The sequence below is a fragment of the Euphorbia lathyris genome, chromosome 1 (assembly GCF_963576675.1).
Source record: "Euphorbia lathyris chromosome 1, ddEupLath1.1, whole genome shotgun sequence".
NCBI lineage: Eukaryota > Viridiplantae > Streptophyta > Magnoliopsida > Malpighiales > Euphorbiaceae > Euphorbia > Euphorbia lathyris.
The window spans coordinates 1,817,013-1,836,820 of record NC_088910.1 but is presented as its reverse complement, the minus strand read 5'-3'; the positions used below and the strand labels follow the sequence as shown (position 1 = coordinate 1,836,820).

Sequence of the window (19,808 nt, the reverse complement as noted above, 5' to 3'; positions counted from 1 at the left end):
TAAAGTTCAGGGGATAAATAGGATATTTTATAAGTTGGGGGATCAATAGACAAGTTGAGGAGGTAAGAAATACCACTTTTATAGAGTTAAGGAGATAAATAGGACATTCGATAAGTTTAAAGAGTAAAATGATCAATTTGAACAAGGTAAAGAGACCGGAGGAGTATTAGGCCTGTTTAAAAAATTTAAATTGAGTCAATATTCAACAATAATTTATATTTTATAACGTTATCCCCACAAAAGAAAAATATGAAAAATACATCAAAACTGACGGACCTGAAATTCCAATGTTATATAAGAGAAGAAAGAAGAAGAAAGAAGAGTCTGAAAGTCGTAACTTCGTTGGCCCAAAAACCACCACAGACCGCACAAAAAAAACACCTCCACGGAGCCTGGTTCACCTCGTTTCTTTCTTCCCAAGCATCGTACATTTGAACATTTATATAAACCATGGAAATTTGAATCGCGCGCAGGAAGAAATCCAAAAGCACCAAAGATCAAATGGCAGAATTCGAAGATGGATCTTCGTTTGGAAATTTCTCTGACGATTTAGGATATGGATGGGCAACTCTCATTGCTCTCCTCGTTATTCTACTTTTCCATTCATTCAAGAGGTTGTTTTCCTTCTCTGCTTCTCCATCTAAACGCCTTCCTGTTCCGGTTCCGGTTCCGGTTCCTCCTCCTGCCGCGGCCTCTCCTTTCAAAATCCGGTATTCTTTTGTTTCTCCTTTTTTCTACTCATATTTTCTGGATTTTCGTTGATTTTGTGTTTAATGAAGTTCTGTTTATATCTACAGAGTCTCTGAAGCAGATTTGGAATTTTTATTGGGAAATCTGGATGAGAAGCTCACTCAGAATGGTAATTGGGAACATGTCATAGATAAAAGCAATACTCTGATGTCCTACACTGCTAAATGCTGCAAACCTAAGGTTATTTTTCGTTTACTCATTTATTTTATTTATGAACTGTTGTTTCTGGTTTTGGACTCAAGAACAAAAAATAGGATATTCTGATTTAGGTCTTTTTTGCTGTACTTTTCATTTGGATTCAAACACCTTATTTGACATCTGCGTTATCTTTGAAGTAACAAGTGATGGTTGCCAAAACATCATTTTAGGTTAGGTTTACTTGCTCTCTAGGATTTAATAGCATCAACTCTTCAACACAGGTCTCTGAGTTAGTTGTACACATTCTAGTTTTATGTAATTGTTAATAACAGTGTGACTATGTTGTTTCTCTTTTGGTTTGAAGGCTATTTTATGAAGGTTATGTTTTAAAAATTTCCTTTTCCATTTCCGTGTCCATATCTGTTTCTGTCAGTGCAACTCTTCAACACATGTCCCTGAGTTAGATGTACACATTCTATGATGCACAGAAACTCATCATGACACACGTTTTACATTTTCCGGAAATTGAAACTCTCGGAAACTGATACAAAACGTTTCCAGGCACGTTTCCATAATTACCCAAACGCCTCTCTTAGTTCTTAAGCGGCTTCCTCTGCCTATTTCGACTAAAATTCTGGAAATTCAAACTTTGTATTTTGCAATTCCCTTTTAGTTTAAGATTAGGAAAATTGAAACTTCCTATTTGATTGATAATTCCTTCCTTGTATGCTTCAATTTTGATATTTACCCGTTACTTACACTTTTCCATTTCCTATGTTTTTTTAGAAATTACTTTTCCTGATGTCCGTTTCCATTTCTGTGCAACATAGTTAATTGTTAATAACAGTGCGACTATGTTGCGCAGACACTTCTCTTTAGTAGTGTTTCTGCCTTTCGTGTCCTTGTCTTTTGATTTGAAGGCTATTTTATGAAGGTTATGTTTTAGAAATAACATTCCTGGTGTGATGTTTGATCAGTTTTAGTGAATCCAACGTCAATAATGAGTTCTCCGTTTCCGCTTGGCTAGCAAAACTGACCGAGATTCTATTGAAATTGGTCTAGGATTTAAGGTGTTCATTTCTATTATTTGCTTGCAGGATGAAGCCGTGAAGTATTTGAGCACGACAGTATTTGAGAATTGCTCCCCAGAGAATCTTAGGGACTTCTACATGGACAATGATTACAGAAAGCAGTGGGACAAGACCATAGTTCAACATGAGCAGCTTCAAGTGGATGAAACTACCGGAACTGAAATTGGTTGTACCATCAAAAAGTTTCCACTCCTGACACCTAGAGAATATGTACTAGCATGGAGACTATGGGAGGGAAAAGATAAAACATTCTACTGCTTTATTAAGGTAATTAACAGGTTATCCAATTTATAGAGCAATCCATATTTTGGTATTGTTATTTTATGACTTTTTTTAAACGGCTTATACTTGTGTCTAGTTTTACTGCCTATAACAAACTTAATGTGGTCAATTAAAGGAATTATCTAGAGAAGTCCTTGCTGAAGAACAGTAAGAGCTATAACGACATATGTGAGTTGTTTGTTGTATTTATAGTGATTTAATCTCCACTGATATTATTCGGTTGAGATACATAGCTTTAAATAAGCTTTACAACTTAAGTGGTTACAACAGCTATAACTTGAAATTCAAACGTAATGAGATACATAGCTTTAAATAAGTTTTACAACTTAAGTGGTTACAACAGATATAACTTGTAATTCAAACGTAATGGCTAAGTCTAAGCCTATCTCTTCAAAACAGATTATATGTACAATTCATTATGACCCTTATCAGTATTTCTAGCTTATTACCATAAGGCATAGTTCTAGAGATTGTGGTAATTGAGGTTCTGATGGCAGAATTTGTGATTTCTCACTTAGAAATACAGGAAGAGGATCTTCTGGGGATCCTCCGTAGGAATCTCCACATTTTGATCGCAATGACATCTTGTCTGTACAAGACATGATTTTTTGAATTATAGTTTTTTAGTTTTGAACATTAACTAACCCAAATATCACCATTTCCTGCTCATCATATTGTTGGATTAATAGGATTATATTATTAAATTAAACATTCTTTCAAACAAGAGAGTGAATAACTGACATCGTTGAACACTTAGCTTCTCCATAACATAGTGTTAAGCATTTTTCTAAAGTTTTCGGTCTATGATTCATGTGGCATATATTAAGGGGAGTTATGCATATTTATTTGGATTAAAATAGCCTTGGGCTCCTGATCTGCAAGCCCTTGGTCATTTACAAACCTACATATTGAATACTTAGAAAGCCTAATTAAACCCTTACCGAACTGTAAATGTGTAGGTTTAGGAATGATCAAGGGATCAATGTGTGAAAATAAAAGCTTAGGGCCTCAATGTGTAAAAACAACAATGTCCAGGGGCATGAGAATGCTAATCATATTTATTTCTATAAGCATGTTGTGGCCGTGGAAAAGAAACAGGGTTGAATAGCCTTCTGGGCCTGCACTTATAGTGAACTAACCTGCCTGGTTGCTGCTCGCAGAACACGACCTTGATGTGTTTAATTTGTTCTGCTACCATAAGTAACATTTGACAATTTAATTTGCTTTAATTTTTTGTACGTTAATATAACACTTCTGCTTCCGCTTTTGTTTGATTTTTGTTATGATTAGGAGTGTGAACATCCGTCAGCACCTCGAAAGAAAAAGTACGTACGAGTGGGTTTCTTCAGATCTGGTTGGAGAATCAGGAAAGGCAAGTTATTACTATACACTTGTCATTTTTCTTTTCTTTGAAGATCAGGTAACATTTTTTTTAGTTTATTGGAGGTTGTGTTAGGGTTTTTTTTTTCGAAATTTTGATTTGTTTATAGCGGGGAAACTGTACATTTTGATCTTTCTTTCACCAAACGCACCATTTATGTCTGCTAATCTTCATCTAATAGACCAATACCAATATGTTATGTTACAGTTCCTGGTAGGAATGCCTGTGAAATCAAAATGTATCACCAAGAAGATGCTGGTTTGAACGTGGAGATGGCAAAGCTCGCTTTTTCTAGGGGCATATGGAGTTACGTATGTAAGATGGATAATGCACTGCGGAAGTATAACACAATCAACAATCCTCAGATAGGTCGAGCTGTTTCTGCAGCGTCTTTGATTCAGAAGGTAAGGATATTAATGCTTCTCATATCCAAACATGCAAAATTATGTTTGTCATATGGTACAACAATCTACCATTTAAATATCTCGAGATTCGACACGTATATTTTCTATTGGTGTTTTCAGTTTGCATTTGATATAGGTTCAAAGCGTAGCAGTTTATCAAAATCATGAACTGAATCAAGACGAATTTACTGTCGGTTGTACATCGTTTTGCTTAAGATGATATATTTTCTATTGGTGTTTTCAATTTGCATTTGATATACGTTCAAAGCGTAGCAGTTTATCAAGATCATGAACTAAGTCAAGACCAATTTACTGTCTGTTCTACATTGTTTTTTTTAGGATGATTTATTTTCTATTGGTGTTTTCAATTTGCATTTGATATACTTTCAAAGCATAGCGGTTTATCAAAATCATGAACTGAATCACGACCAAGTTACTATCCGTTGTGCATCGTTTTTCTTTAAGATGATATACTTTCTATCTGTGTTGCATGGAAACTCTTCTTCACTAACGTTTCTGCGTTTTGTGTCCGTTTCCATTACTGTTTTCTAGCTAATTTTTCTTAGAAATAATGTTTCCTGGCTTCGGTGCAACATAGCTTTCTATTGGTGTTTTCATTTTGCATTTGATATACGTTCAAAGCATAGTGGTTTATCAAAATCATGATCTAAATCACGATCAACTTACTGTCCGTTGTACATTGTTTTTCTTTAAGATGATATACTTTCTGTCTATGTTGTATGTAAACTCTTCTTCACTAGCGTTTCCACGTTTTGTATCCATTTTCATTACCGTTTCCTAGCTAATTTTTCTTACAAATAATGTTTCATGGTTTCCGTTTCCGTGCAACATAGCTTTCTATTGGTGTTTTCAATTTGCATTTGAAGCGTAGTGGTTTATCAAAATCATGAACTGAACTGTCCGTTGTACATCGTTTTTCTTAAGATAATATTTTTCTAGTGGTGTTTCCAATTTGCATTTGATATACGTTCAAAGCATAGTGGTTTAACAAAATCCTGAACTGAATCAAGACCAATTTACTCTCCGTTGTACATCCTTTCTTATTTTCTTATGCACGCAGGTTCCGCCAGGATTCGAAACAACGAACATCGTTCCGAGTGCTTCAGCAACTCCAGAAGCAACCAACAGGAGTGAACTAGTCACTAGTACTACTGATGACAGGAAAGACAAGAAATTGCAAAGAAGACCATCAATGAAAGTCTTAACAAATGGTTTACTTCTTCTCGGTGGTGTCGTATGCCTGTCCCGCGGACACTCTAGTCTCGGTGCTAAAGTTGCTATGGCATATATCTTGACAAAGTTAAGACAACGCGATGGTTCTCCGGAGCGAAGCAGGGAAAGTTAAGGTTTCTGCCCCGCGGACACTCTAGTCTCGTTGCTAAAGTTGCAATGCAATGGCATATATATTGACAAAGTTAAGAAACCGCTATGGTTCTCCAAATCAAACGGGGGACGACACCCGAGTACCGGGAACAGTCACAATTGTTAGTATAGCATTGAATTCATGTCTATATAGTGAATGAAACTGTAAGTAGTTACATATAGTTATGGTACAAATGTACAGTAGAGTAACTTCATATACTTGAGAAGCCATCTACAAGAAGGAATGGTGAATGGTGAAAATTTTCCTACTTGGTTATTTACAATTACTAAAATTTTCGGTGAATGTGTTTGCTGGTTTCCGGAAAAAACGGTCACGAGCGAAACAAAGTTAGACGGTGATGATTTTTTCGTTAAGAATATAAAATTTGTATCAATTTTACCTTAATGTTCGTGTCATGGAACCGATTGAACTAAAAGCTCGAGCTTATAGTTAAGGCCCAATCATATATCTTATATTAATCTCCGACAGTTCGTGAGTTAGGTAAATTTCAGATATTATTATAAGGTACCGTTGTTTTGTAACTTATTTGCACGAATTGTTTTTCTAAAAAAAATTCATATTTTTTGTGATTTAATAGTAGAATTGGAGATTAATATTTATATATTCGTTGAAATATTTTAAAAAAAATTGCCCAACTAATACAAAACAATGATGTACATGTGTGAAGTATAGATCCTAGTTGTAACGTTAGAGGTATTTTTGCACTTTATCTCGTATATTGAAAAAGTAGTATAAATAATACTCTTAAAATTTAAAAAATGGGTTACAAAATTAATATTCACAAATAAGAATTCTCAGTATTATACACTAAATTCACAGGGGTAAGTTAAACCATGCCCTTCAACTTTGCTCTTTCTTTCATTATAGTCCATAAGGTTTAAAATTGGATATTATGACCCCCAAACTTTGCACTTTATTAACATTACGACATCTTTTACTATTGAGCAATATTACCACCCTATCAGTAGGGTAGATAATTCTCCAATGTAAAGCTGATGGAAATGGTATTCTAAGCAATTTAATTCTTGAACTTTTTGGTTTGAGGCTATTCGAGTCTTGTTTAATTAGAAAAGAGAAATGAGTGGTTTAGGGAGAGAAATATTTGAAATATTAAAAAGTGTGGTTTCACTGGAAATGTAGTTATTAACGACTTTAATGCTTGAACTTTTTCATTTTGATATCATTATCGATTATTTGGGCTTGGTTAACTAGAAAAATGGTTGTTATGTTAGTAAAATGCAAAGTTTAAAGGTTATAATGTTTGATTTTGAAGTTTTGAGACCATAATAAAAGTAAGAGCAAAGTTAAGGGTCATGGGTGTAATAAATGTAAGGGAACCGATTTAACCAATAACTCAAACTGATAGTTAACGTCCAATCATAGATGTTATATTAATCTCTGACACACTTCCACATGTAAATGTCCTTGACTTTTATGGAACTGATTGAACTAAAACTCAAACTTATAGTTAAAGTCTAATCATATTAATCTCTGTTAACAACAAGTAGCCGAAGAAAAGAAATGAGAGAAAAGGCAGTTGGGTAATTTGAGAGCATGTGGATACCTTGGATAAATTATACGGGTTAAATGCACTATTGGTCATTGAATTTACATGGTTATCTTAAAATGGTCATTCAACTTTAATTTATCTCAATAAAATCACTCAACTTTGAGTTTTGTCTCAATTAGGTCACTATGACGATTTCAGTGATTAAAAAAATATCGGATTGATGACATAAGTGATACGTCAATATGAGACAACTCATATTACTAACCGAAATGACACATGACATCCACGTATGCGCCACCTGGCTATCATGTGTTGATTATTTTTATGAAAAAAATAAACTAAAATTTAGTTTTTTTCATAAAAATACCCAACATGTGGCTGTCACATTTCATTTCGGTCAGAGAGTTGAGTTAACTCATGTTGATGTGTCACCCATGTCATTATTTTGATGTGTTTTAACCACTAAAATCAATGAAATGACCTAATTGAGAATAAACTCAAAATTAAGTGATTTTATTGAAACAAATTGAAGTTGAGTGACCATTTTGAGATAACCATGTAAGTTCAGTGACCAATGATTCATTTAACCCTAAATTATACCTATGGCCCCTTAATATTTTACTTACTTTCATTATAGCATGTAAACTTCAAACTTTTGATATTATAGCTCCTGAGTTTTCAATGAACCTTTAACTTTACATTTTATTAATATAATAACATTATTTTTTTTACCGTTGATTAAGATGATTATTCAAATAGTAAGTAATCCTTCATTGTAAATTTGAACCAATTGATATTCTAAACCATTTTAGTTCTTGAACTTTGAATTTTGATTTCATTTTAAGTGTTGTTTGTGGTTTCCAAAATCATAAATAACACTTACATACAAATATAGGGTAAATTACACCCATGGCCACTGATCTTTTTCCATTTAATATTATGGCCATTGAACTTCAATTTTTAACAATATGTCCACTGAACTTTACACTTTTTAACACCGGTTGCTATTCAACGCCTTAAAACGACCATTGACGGTCTGAAAATAAAAAATTCGAAGAGTTAATGATATTCTAAGGAACTTTAGTTCTTGAAAATTTTTGTTTTGAGGTAATTGAGGTGTTGTTTGGTTAGGAGAGAGAAAGTGAATTTTTAGAGAGAGAAATCTCCAAAAAATGTGATTTTGGAAAATAAAAAATGTGGTTTCATAGTAACGTCATTTTCAACAACTTTAATTCTTGAATATTTTCATTTTGAGGTCGTTAACGGTCATTTTAAGGATTTAGTTAGAGTTGAGTGGCCACCGGTGTTAAAAAGTGTAAAGTTTAATGGTCATACTGTTAAAAATTGAAATTCAGTGGCCACAATGTTTAAATGAGCAAAGTTCAGTGGCCATGAGTGTAATTTACCCTGCAAATATATAATTATAGACAACTTTAATTTTTGATTTTTTCATTTTGAGGTCGTCATCAATATCAAAACTTCAAAACTAGGGATTGGGATCTTACTTTTATCCATAAGTTAGGTAACAGAATTGATGATTGAATAACGAATTACGTAGATTCTTTTTCTCTTGGCTTTTACGAATATGGTGCGTCTCCTACAAGCTCCCAAGATACCCTTTATGAGAATCAGTTTCCTCGGTTGAGGAATAGTTAGTTTGATTAGCTTTCTGTTTTGTTTTCTCGCTGCGTTTAGCCCTCCAATGTATAAAAAAAAGGAACCATAATATCCAATGTTAAAGTTCAGGGACATAATAAAATAAAATGCTACGTTCAGTGACCATAAGTGTAATTTACCAAGATACCTTAGGTGATATAAACGACAATCATTATATATAAAACGATAAATTAAAACGACAATTGTTAAATAAACGACAGATCAATATAAACGACAACCGAAAATCATTCACAGACCCTTAGTTCTCCTTGTGTTTCGCGGCTTTTTTTCTTCCCATGTCTGTTCCATTTCATGCCTCATTTTACTTTTTTCCTCTCCATTTTTTCGATCCTTCACCAAAGACATTCATCCAAATTTTGTTTTTCTTCTTCAAAACAAGAAGAATCGCAAAATGTTGTTTGTTCATATGATTCGTAGCTCAATTCTGATGCATTTCCTCCTCTGAATTCCCGTTGATTCGACCAAAACTTGGAAAATGCAGCACAGTTTTGTGGAGGTTTTGATAATCTCTATCGGGATCCTGTCCGCTGTTGTTCTTTCCAAGACCGATTCACAGGATGGTAAGTGCATTCTAATTCCTTAATTTGAATCCCTGTGTTTGCATTTGTACATTTCTGATTTCCTTTGGATTTCGATTTTGCGTTTTCTCCATTGATGAATCTCGTAATTGCAATTTCCTTTCTGTTCTCCGTTTTTCATTATAGAAATGAAATTTGAATTTCTGAGATTTGGTTGCTATGATTTTCGTTGCAGTCTCAGCTCTTAATGTGATGTTTACGAGTTTAAATTCACCTTCAAAACTGAGCGGTTGGCAACAAAAAGGGGGTGATCCATGTGATGATTCTTGGCAAGGGATTACTTGCTCCGATACATCTGTGACTCAAATGTTGTTACATTTAATTATCTCTTGTTAATTTCATATGTTTGGCGAGTCCGAATTGTGATTTTTTTTCCTTTTTCGAACATGTTGCAGAGACTTATCTGGCCTTGATCTTTCTGGTTCACTCGGGTACCAGTTGGCGAACTTGAAATCCGTCACCTCCTTGTGAGGCTCACTTTAATACTATTATAGAAAATTTTCAAATTTTGTTTAAGCACCGAAACAATTTAACCTCAATGCTTCATGTTTCTTTGTCATAGTACAGTGATATGAGCAACAACAAACTCAGCAATGAGATACCGTATCAACTTCCTCCTAATCTTGTTCACTTGTAAGTTTTCACTTCTTCTCTCACTTTCGTCATCATTATTTTCAGTTCACACCCTAGAAACACCTTCTATTCGTGATTTTTGCTCCTGAGTCTTTATGTTGTGTAATCTAGTATTGTTAATCAATTAGTGCAGAACCATTAAGCTATTTACACAGAGTATTAGGTGAACTTCAGCTGCTCTTTGATTGAGTTGGTCTTAATTTTGAGACCCAAGAGGCAGGTTGGAAAGAATGTGGGAAAATGATCAATGTAACTGGATAGATGAGTTTAAGATCAAGGCTTTGGTGGATTGAGTATTCACATTTAGAAAAATGGAATATAATTTAAATGGTTATGTGGACAATGTACCGGTTGCTCATCTAGATAGGGCGGCCCGGTCGCACTACGCGTCCCCGCTGAGCGAGGGTCCGGGGAGGGGTCCCACCACAAGGGTGTACTGGGGGCAAGCCTTCCCCTGCCAATTGATTTGGCAAGAGGCCGCTCCTAAGACTCGAACCCGTGACCTCTTGGTCACACGACAACAACGTTTACCGTTGCGCCAAGGCTCGCCCTCCCGGTTGCTCATCTAGATATTTGATTAAAATGCAGAAGAAGAGTGTTTTTCTTTTTTCTTTTGACCTGAGGTCACGGGTTCGAGTCTTAGGAGCGGCCTCTTGCCAATTAAATTGGCAAGGGAAGGCTTGCCCCCAATACACCCTTGTGGTGGGACCCCTCCCTGGACCCTCGCTCAGCGGGGACGCGTAATGCGACCTGGCCGCCCTTTTTATATTCATATAGATTATTATGATGCACATCTGTCAAGGATCTAAGTATCTTTCAATTAAGATGGTGCTTATTTAAGAACTTGGGAATCAAGGGGTTAAACATACTAACAAGACCTCAGTTCTTTGTAGTAGTGCCTCACTCTTTACTTGATTGACTTCTGCAAATCTGTTTCAGTTTAAATCTTGTGAGCTTTAATGCAGAGATCTTTCCAATAATGGCTTCAGCGGAACTCCGCCTTATTCAATTTCACAGATGAATGATCTCCAAACCCTGTAAGCAAAGTTGATCCTTTTGTTAGCTAAACTTCGTTGCAGTCTATTCCAATACTTATTTTGTTACTTCATGCAGAAATTTTGGGAGTAATAAACTAAATGGACAGTTGAGTGACATGTTTCAAAAGCTTCCAAAGCTGAAATCATTGTAAGTGTTAAAAGCAAGGTAGCCAAATTCCATTGTGCACTTTACTGCTCTTGTCAAGGAGAATCTCTCCTGTTCATATTCATCTTAATTTGAGATGGGCTTGCAGGGATTTATCCGACAACAGCCTTACAGGAAATCTGCCACAAAGTTTTGCATCCCTCAAAAGCCTCAAAACATTGTAAGAAGCTATTACTTACAAATATATTAGATTTATATAAAACATGCTTCTAGAACTTTTCAGTTTCTCATTTGTGACTATGTTGTAATTTCCCAGGCTTTTGCAAAACAATCAATTCACTGGTACCATAAATGTCCTTGCAGAGCTTCCCCTTGATACTTTGTAAGTTGAAAACTCAACAAAATCAGCAAATGAAAATATGTGTGTATTTTTTTTTCCGCAACCTTTTTTTTTTTGTTGAAAAGAGTATCCCAAAAAACAGATAACAGATGTGCAATATGTAAAACTCATAAGGCATTTTAATGAAGTGAGGTTCTTAGGAAAGTGTTAAAACTGATGTTTTTTTTATTTGTGTAATAAATCAAGAAAGACTTAAAAGACAGTCAAATTTAACATTGGCAGGAATGTTAAAGACAACAAGTTCACTGGCTGGGTCCCTGAGGAACTGGAAAGCATCGGTAACCTTGAGTGAGTAATCTCAAAGCTCTATTTAATTGACCCAAAAACTTTTGGCAAGTTTGTTGTCTGACTTTATGATTTTATTTTGTGAAGGACTGGAGGAAATTCCTGGTCGTCAGGAAAAGGCCCAAAATCCAAAAAAAGTAAGAAAGGTGGAGATGAAGGTGGCCTGAGCGGGATTGCTATAGCTTTGATAGTTATGGCTTCATTAGTGGTATTAGCACTCCTGATTATTATAATTTCAACAAGAAGATCTTCTCCATCCTCTCATTTTCTGGATGAAGAGAGGGCGAGCAATCGCAGAGCTTTTACGCCTCTCACATCGCAGGAACTCTTCCATGAGCCTGATGCTACCAAACACAAAGAGTTCAAGGGTATTCATTTATTTTTCCAGAATCTTATTGTTTTTTTAGGCAAACTTCACAAAAAAAAGTTTCCTATGCTTGCGGACCATTACTTATATTTCATGGAACTAAAAGAAGCCCATGTATGCTTATGAAAATTGAAATGTGCATGTGCTGTATATTTAGGGTCAGTTTGGCATTGCTTTCCCAGAGACTAAAAGTAGTTTTCCGAGCTTTCCCAGCAGAAAAAACAGTGTTTGATAAATGCAAAACTGCTTTCCTTAAAAGATGGAAAAGTTACAATTTGTAGCTTTTTCGGAAAGTACCTTTCAACAACTTATGAGGAAAGCTGATATTGAATTTTTTCAGACAAAAATAGCTCTAACTTTCAATATAACATACTCCCTCCGTTCCATAATATCCGTCACTTTTAATTGTCGCATTTAGACTTTCAATATAATTCAATGTTCTTTTTTCAAGCTTACCTTTAACTTACGATTGTGAAAATGTCTTGAGATTTAGAAAATGTATTAAATTCATTGTTTAGAGCCAATCAGATTTCAATTTACGTATTAAATAATTTTGAGTTTTTCTAAAACAAAGATAATTTAGTCTAAACCATTCTATTCTTTTTCTAAATTCAAGACAAATTAATTGCTCCTTAATCCTAATAAAAATAGGAAAAGTGACAAATATTATGCAACAGATGGAGTAATATATATATATATATATATATATATATATATATATATTTTATTTGTTATTTCTTGATTTTTAGAACTTTTATCATGTATTTACTAAACATTTATCACTTTTTTCCTGCAACACTTTTTCCCATAACAATTTCCACCACAGCAGATTCTGTTGGCCACGGCAATGCTAAAATGGCTCTTAGTTGTTTCGATGTATGAAGGGCTTCTTTGTGTGTGAAAAATCTCTTTCCTATTTAAAGGCTGAATCTTTGAGATTTTTGAGATTCTACTATAACTGGAACAAAAGTTCTGCTAAAAAATTCTGATATATATTGTGACATTAAGTGTGATTCTCTACCAATTCCAAAAATCAGTTGTTAGTACCTTTGTATTTATGCTATGCATTTCTAATGTGCCTATTATGGTTAATGTGATCCTGATATGATAAGTTGCTGGGCACAGAAGTTCCAAAATACGGTTCAATCGATATGAAGTCCATGCAAAAATCTCCTTCAATTGGTTATTCTGATTTTTCACAATCTGCGAAAGACAACGAGTTTGCAATCCGTCTGAATCCCAGAATCGGCAACATTCAGGCTGTACCTTATGCTCTGTCAGACTTGCTCACAGCTACTGACAATTTCTCAATGGGCCGTCTTCTTGGCGAGGGTTCCCTAGGCCGTGTGTACAAGGCTAAATATCCCGACGGAAAGGTAAACTAATCCCGGTTGCATATATCAGTACTGGTTTTAAGTGAATCACCAGAAACAGTTTGATCTCTAACAATTTGATATGCTGAATCCTTGACAGGTTTTGACAGTGAAAAAGATCGATTCATCACTTTTTCAGGGAGCAGAGCCAAAAGAATTTTCAGGAATCATATCAAGCATCTCGAACGTTCACCATCCGAACGTTGCTGAACTTGTTGGTCATTGTTCAGAACAAGGGCATAACATGTTAATCTATGAGTATTTCAGGAACGGTTCACTTAATGACTTCCTTCATGTATCAGATGATTACAGCAAACCTCTAACTTGGAATACCAGAGTCAAAATTGCATTAGGCACTGCCCGGGCTGTTGAGTAAGTGATTACAAAAAATGCATACTTGTAGTTCTCCCAAGCCTCTTAAACGTCCAAAGTGCATAGCGATCACATCTCAATAGGCTTACTTAGACGACTTTGATACATAGTTATCAATAGTGCACCATTTTGCGCCAAGGGGCAGTTGCCAAAGGCGCACCAAGGCGTGCCTTGGTGACATAGGGGCAGTTTAAAGGTTTTTTTTTACAGTTATCATATCTGTAACACGTGTTGAATAAACTGTCATCTGATCTGAGGGTCCCAAATGAGCCAAAAAAAAAAAAAAAACAAATATTAAAAAGGAAGAGATTCTACACTACAAGTTTGAATTACTTAGAAGAGGAAGAGACGGTTAGAAGAGGAAGCCACAAAGTCTTATTAGAAGAGGAAGAAGTTTAGTAGAACAGAAACACAGATAACAAATTCAAACAGAGGATCAATTTCATGATCAAGAGTTTGATGATGCTTTAGATGAGGAGTGTGATAGTGATGATGAGCAATGATAAATTTGGAGAGTTTTGATCAGTAGTAGAAGTTAGGATTTAGTATTCAACCTTATCTTTCTAATATGCGGTTTATTTTGCATTTTAAAATTTATTTACGCTTAAGAATATTGTTTCATTCATTGCATTTTTATATTAGTTTTATGGTTTGATAATTTTTGCTTTTGTAAGTGCGCCTTGTCTCGCTATGGTGCACCATCACCGTGCGCCATGCGCCAAGGCTCCAGGACCCCTAACGGCTTAGTGCGCCATGTGCCTTTAATAACTATGCTTTGATAGCAAGCACCTAAGTACTGTGCAGTTGAAAACTTCTCCCTGTGACATCCAAGACGGAATCACATGCGATGATTTTAAGCATTCTCTGTTAACTTTTGCTTTTTTCTTCTCTTAACTGACTCATTCATTTAGTAACATGTCCATGTATATTCATTCAGGTACCTCCATGAAGTCTGTTCTCCACCCTTCATCCACAAGAACATCAAGTCATCTAATATTCTGCTTGACCTTGACCTGAATCCTCACCTTTCGGACTACGGGTTGGCGAATTTTCATCATGTTAGTGTCTACATATGGAGTTTAAATTTGTTTTGGTTTGTACTAGTCTTAGGTTGTAATAGAGCCGAGCCAAGTCGAGCTTTGGCCTGCTCATGCTCGGCTTGTCAGAAAATTGACGAGCTCATGCTCGAGTTCCACATCTTGTTCATGAGCTGCTCACGAGTTAATTCTGTTCATAAACTTTGGTCGTGACTCATTAATTATGTTCATTTGAAATTTCTTTAACACAAAACTACGTTGTTTTGCATTTTCCCCTTTATAGAAATACTATTATTAAAAAAATAATCGAACCAAGCTTGATCCAAGCATTTTCATAAACATTATAATTGAGCTTGTTCATTAACTTATAAATGAGCCTGCTTGCGAGCTTTTGACCCGAGTTTCTCCGTGCTCAAGTTCGGCTCATTTATAAATCGAGTCGAACACATTCGAATTTTTATCGGCTAATTTACAGCCCTAACTATTACTGAAGTTGTGGATTTATACTGCAGAGAACAAGCCAAAACCTTGGAGTGGGATACAATGCTCCAGAATGCACAAAACCTTCAGCTTATACAATGAAAAGTGACATATACAGCTTTGGAGTGGTGATGCTCGAGTTGTTGAGTGGTAGGAAGCCTGTTGACAAGTAAGTGAAGAATGAATGCTTTAATGAATTATCCTAATTTGTACGGAAACTGAAATAGAAACGAAAACAGATACGGATACGGGAAACATTATTTCTAAAAACTATTGTCCACTAAGTGTGTACAACCCTAGTTAAAGTTCCAATTTATATTAATATCTGACACCCCACAACACCAATGTCCACTGGCTTTTAAGTGTGTACAACACTAGTTGTGAGGAATCGAACTTTTGATCACTCGGTCAAAGAGCGTCATGAAACCAGTTGAACTAAAAAGTTAAACTTATAGTAAAGCTCAATAATAGTTTTTTATTTTAATTTTTGATACACCCCTGCACTCAAATGTTCCTTGGATACAACAGTGGTCCGTCTTACCATGTGTTGAAATTTATTCAATAAATGAGGTTGTTAGGATTTGAACCCTTGACCACTTGGTCTAATAAGAGATTCTGATACCATATCATAAAATCAATTGAACTAAAAGTTTAAACTTATAGTTAAAGTCCAAATTTATATTAATATCTTACACATTTCCGCATGCAAATGTCCACTGGACTTGAAGTGTGTATAAACACATTCCCCCAACAAATTAGATTGTCAGGAATCGAACCTTTGGTACTTGGTCAAAGAGGCTCGGATACAATGTCAAAAAAATTAATTAAACTAAAAGTTTAAGACTATAGTTAAAAGACCTAATTTATATTGATATCTAACACAAATATAATTAGAAAACGGTAATCGAAACCGATACAAAAATGGGGAAACGTTATTAAAGAAAAGTTTGCGTGTAACGTTGATATTATCCAAATACATATTTGAATGCAAAATTGATTGAATTTGTATTTTTGTCCAGCTCAAAGCCTAAACCAGAACAATGCCTAGTCCGATGGGCTACTCCTCAACTGCATGACATTGATGCTTTGGCAGAAATGGCGGACCCTGCCTTACGTGGACTATATCCTCCTAAGTCTCTCTCAAGATTTGCTGATATCGTGGCTCTCTGTGTACAGGTAAGTATCTAAAAGCTAAGCCTAGGATTGTAGATGGGACGGGGCGGGGTGCGAGTAGGGAATTGTTTCCCATCTCCGTCCCCGAATATTGAGGAATACCCGTTTCCATATATGAATTGGGGAGAAATTTATCCCCTTTTTCACTCAGTGGAGATTTATTTTTGGAATAAGATATGAATTTCGTCATACGTTATTAGGGGTGGTCAGATTTAACCTTCACGTACAAAACAACTTAATCTTAAGTCTAATATTTACAGGACGGTTTAATTTCAAGTCTTATTAACGGAAGATGAGTTTTTTCATTAACAGAGGTTGGAGGGTGTTTAGAATATGAAATTGCACGTGAAAAAAACTCATATTCTATTAACGAGACTTGAAATTACACCGTTTGGTAAATGTTAGGTTTAAGATTGTATTGTTTTGTATGAAGACTAAATGCAGTCTACGCCAATAATTATAGATTTAAATTTGTACTTTATCTTTTTATTTTTTTTATATATATTGATTAAAAATTAAATATATAAAATAAGTGGATAAGGTCTAAATTTGTCCTTAACCGTTTTTTTTTAGAAAGTGCAAGTATACCATAAAAGTAAGAAAAGGTAAAATTTCCATAAAAAAAAGGTAAAATGTCTTTAATGTTTTCAACATGTAGCAATTTTCGACTGAGATTACAATATGTGAAACTATTTTGGGTCCTTGTAACATAACACTTAGAATAAGATTCATATCTCGACCCAGAGGCGGAGGCAAAGGGCACGGTTGTGTCCCCGACTGTCAGGAACAAAGGGTGGTTAAAAGATAATTTCACTCTTATCCACTCGTCCATCTTTATCTATGAGGTGTTGATTGTACTACCAACAGATGAAATGTTGTATGTTCTTTTTTATCCCAGCTCAGGCCAAAACGACGTCGTTTAGGCTTGGATATGGGCAATTTTTTTTTAAAACGAGTCCATATGGCTGAATTTATTTTTTGCATTCTAGTAAAAAAATGACTCCGTCACACTGTTTGGGTCTAAATTGCTCCACATCGGCAAACGTTAAAGACAATATTTTACTATTTCTTATATTAAGGTATATCCGCACTTCTCTAAAAAAAAATATTAGAGTCAAATTTGAACCTTATCACTCATTTACATCAAATTAATAAAAGATATTTATAATATTCAATGTTCTAATTAAATACAAATAATATTTATGATTTTTTTTTTAGTTTTGTTATCATTTGACTTATCAATATAAAAAGTATAAAATTAATATCAATATTTAAACAATATATATTGGTAGTTTTCATCTGGTCTGTGATTTTAATTTCCACTGTAGAATTCCAATAACTTTTCATGTAACGGTGTGTGAAAATTACTGTATATAATTTTATTAATAATTTTGATGGAACCTGTATTTCTTATCCCGGTCTTAAAAAATTTCCAATCTTGCTTCAGGATTTTTTGGAAATTCTCCATCGGGAAATGACCCGACAAGGATGAGAAATTTCCGTCTCATTTACAACCCTAGCTTCAGAAAGTTTTGAAAGGAAAAAATATATATACTAACTTTGACATATTTGATTGCAGTCGGAGCCCGAATTCCGGCCACCGATGTCGGAGGTGGTGCAATCATTGGTTCGTTTAGTTCAACGGTCAAGTATGAACTTGAGAGACGATCTTGCAGCTTCTTACCGAACGCAGGATTCAGACTACTAGTTAGTCTTCTGCTCTTTCAATTTATTAATTAATTCATTGTGTAGTTTTTTGTTTTTTTAATTATATTATTCATTCTGTAGTTAATTTAATAAATATTTATGAGCTTATAATTATTTAGAAAATATCTTTTAGGATTATTTTTTGACATATATTTCTTAATTATTGATAATTAAAAACATTTCATAAACCATTACAAAATATGTTTGTTTAGTTATTTATTTCATATCCATATTTTTACAATGGCAAAAAAAAAAAAATCATAAACTTTACATATTTTAAGGATAAAGTTCATGATCATTTATTTTTCTACATTGAGCTGTTGTGAGCCGTTGATCATTGATTCTGTGATGGATCAGGCTCTTATTTAACTTTTTCGCTAAGTTTGTACGACAATCGCCGTTAAGCGATTCAGCTTGTTGACGTGGAAATTTTTATTTCCATAAGGACAAATAAAAAAAAATAAGTTTCTTGACTAGGAGAGAGGGTAAAAAGTACAAAGAAATTACAGAAATCGATTTTTAGTAGATTTTTCTAAGCTGGAAATCAAGTTTGGAAGAACCTGCTAGAAATGGATTTTGGTGTTAGTGGAGAAAATCGATTTAGCGATTCTGATGTTGGAAATCGTAAAATTGGAGAGGAGAAGATCGAGTTTGGAAGAACCTACTGAAAAATAATTTCTCTAATAAATTTCACTTAATAAATTTATTCGGATTTATACGGTAACGGACGGAGATCCCACGAAGCAAATATAGCAATTCCCATCCCCATCTCCATTTAGGTTCAGGGAAAAAAAAATTCTTCGTCCTCATTCCCATTACCATATCATTTTTTCTTCATCTCCGTCGGTTCGAATACCCAACGGCTTTTAAATAATAATCTCTTCTCTAATGCCACCCCAAATCTTACCATAACCAGGGGAAAAACTTTATTTAGATATGAATTTGTTGAACACCAATTAATGTATATAAAAAGTACCTTTTGGACGTTTCATATTGCAAGAGTTGTGGGGTTTTCATTCTTTGCCGAATGAAGTAAATAATAAATAATGGACGTTGATTTTTACCAAACATTTTTACATATAAATAGATGTTGATTTTATTGAAATAAGTTGGTCATTAATTAATTTATTATTCGGTGTAGTAGTTGTTGATAAAGTGAAATTTATTAGAAGATGTTAGATTTAGGGATGTGAAACCTAATTAGATGTGGACCAATATCTAACAATTAGCAAAGACTTATTTACTTGTCTTAAGGTACAAAAATACCTCTAACGTTTTGGGTCAGGTGCAATTTTATCTCTAACGTTTAAAATGATGCAATTTTACCCTTAATGTTTGTAGCCAAGAGCAATTTTATTATACTATGTATTTAGTTATTACTTATCTGTATTTATTCTGTTACTTATCTCTAGCCTAGAATATAGGTTAGTTTGTTGACTATAGTTGTTTACCTAGAGTAAACTGTATTCTGTATAAATACTAAACTTATCATCAATAAATAATTAAGGGCTTAATGTATCCACATAAAAAATCAGAGGCTTAATAAACCAAAAAATGAAAATATGACCACTGACTTAATAATTAGGGGCTTAATGTATCCAAATAAAAAATCAGAGGCTTAA

At 34.4% G+C, this 19,808-nt stretch overlaps 2 protein-coding genes across 2 annotated transcripts; both read left to right on the top strand.

Moving 5' to 3' along the window:
- The first annotated feature begins 280 nt into the window (after window positions 1–280).
- Window positions 281–5,835, top strand: LOC136220142 (uncharacterized). The gene is made up of 6 exons (XM_066007858.1): window positions 281–710; window positions 798–930; window positions 1,986–2,246; window positions 3,552–3,633; window positions 3,850–4,046; window positions 5,128–5,835. The coding sequence occupies exons 1-6, from the start codon at window positions 502–504 to the stop codon at window positions 5,410–5,412; spliced, it is 1,167 nt and encodes a 388-aa protein (XP_065863930.1). The 5' UTR covers window positions 281–501; the 3' UTR covers window positions 5,413–5,835.
- Window positions 5,836–8,923: 3,088 nt separating this feature from the next.
- Window positions 8,924–18,363, top strand: LOC136217768 (protein STRUBBELIG-RECEPTOR FAMILY 5). The gene is made up of 16 exons (XM_066004761.1): window positions 8,924–9,198; window positions 9,392–9,524; window positions 9,612–9,683; window positions 9,784–9,849; window positions 10,815–10,886; window positions 10,963–11,034; window positions 11,141–11,212; window positions 11,309–11,374; window positions 11,615–11,680; window positions 11,765–12,045; window positions 13,170–13,420; window positions 13,518–13,789; window positions 14,727–14,847; window positions 15,339–15,475; window positions 16,326–16,482; window positions 18,059–18,363. The coding sequence occupies exons 1-16, from the start codon at window positions 9,114–9,116 to the stop codon at window positions 18,185–18,187; spliced, it is 2,052 nt and encodes a 683-aa protein (XP_065860833.1). The 5' UTR covers window positions 8,924–9,113; the 3' UTR covers window positions 18,188–18,363.
- The last annotated feature ends 1,445 nt before the right edge of the window (window positions 18,364–19,808 follow it).

What these genes read in the sequence shown, in the direction of transcription:
- LOC136220142 (XM_066007858.1), top strand. Translation starts at nt 502, where the DNA reads ATGGCAGAATTCGAAGATGGATCTTCGTTTGGAAATTTCTCTGACGAT. An exon ending in TGGTTGGAGAATCAGGAAAG is followed by an intron (nt 3,634 to 3,849) that starts GCAAGTTATTAC and finishes GTTATGTTACAG; the next exon opens with TTCCTGGTAGGAATGCCTGT. An exon ending in CAGCGTCTTTGATTCAGAAG is followed by an intron (nt 4,047 to 5,127) that starts GTAAGGATATTA and finishes TTATGCACGCAG; the next exon opens with GTTCCGCCAGGATTCGAAAC.
- LOC136217768 (XM_066004761.1), top strand. Translation starts at nt 9,114, where the DNA reads ATGCAGCACAGTTTTGTGGAGGTTTTGATAATCTCTATCGGGATCCTG. An exon ending in CTAAATATCCCGACGGAAAG is followed by an intron (nt 13,421 to 13,517) that starts GTAAACTAATCC and finishes AATCCTTGACAG; the next exon opens with GTTTTGACAGTGAAAAAGAT. An exon ending in GGTAGGAAGCCTGTTGACAA is followed by an intron (nt 15,476 to 16,325) that starts GTAAGTGAAGAA and finishes ATTTTTGTCCAG; the next exon opens with CTCAAAGCCTAAACCAGAAC.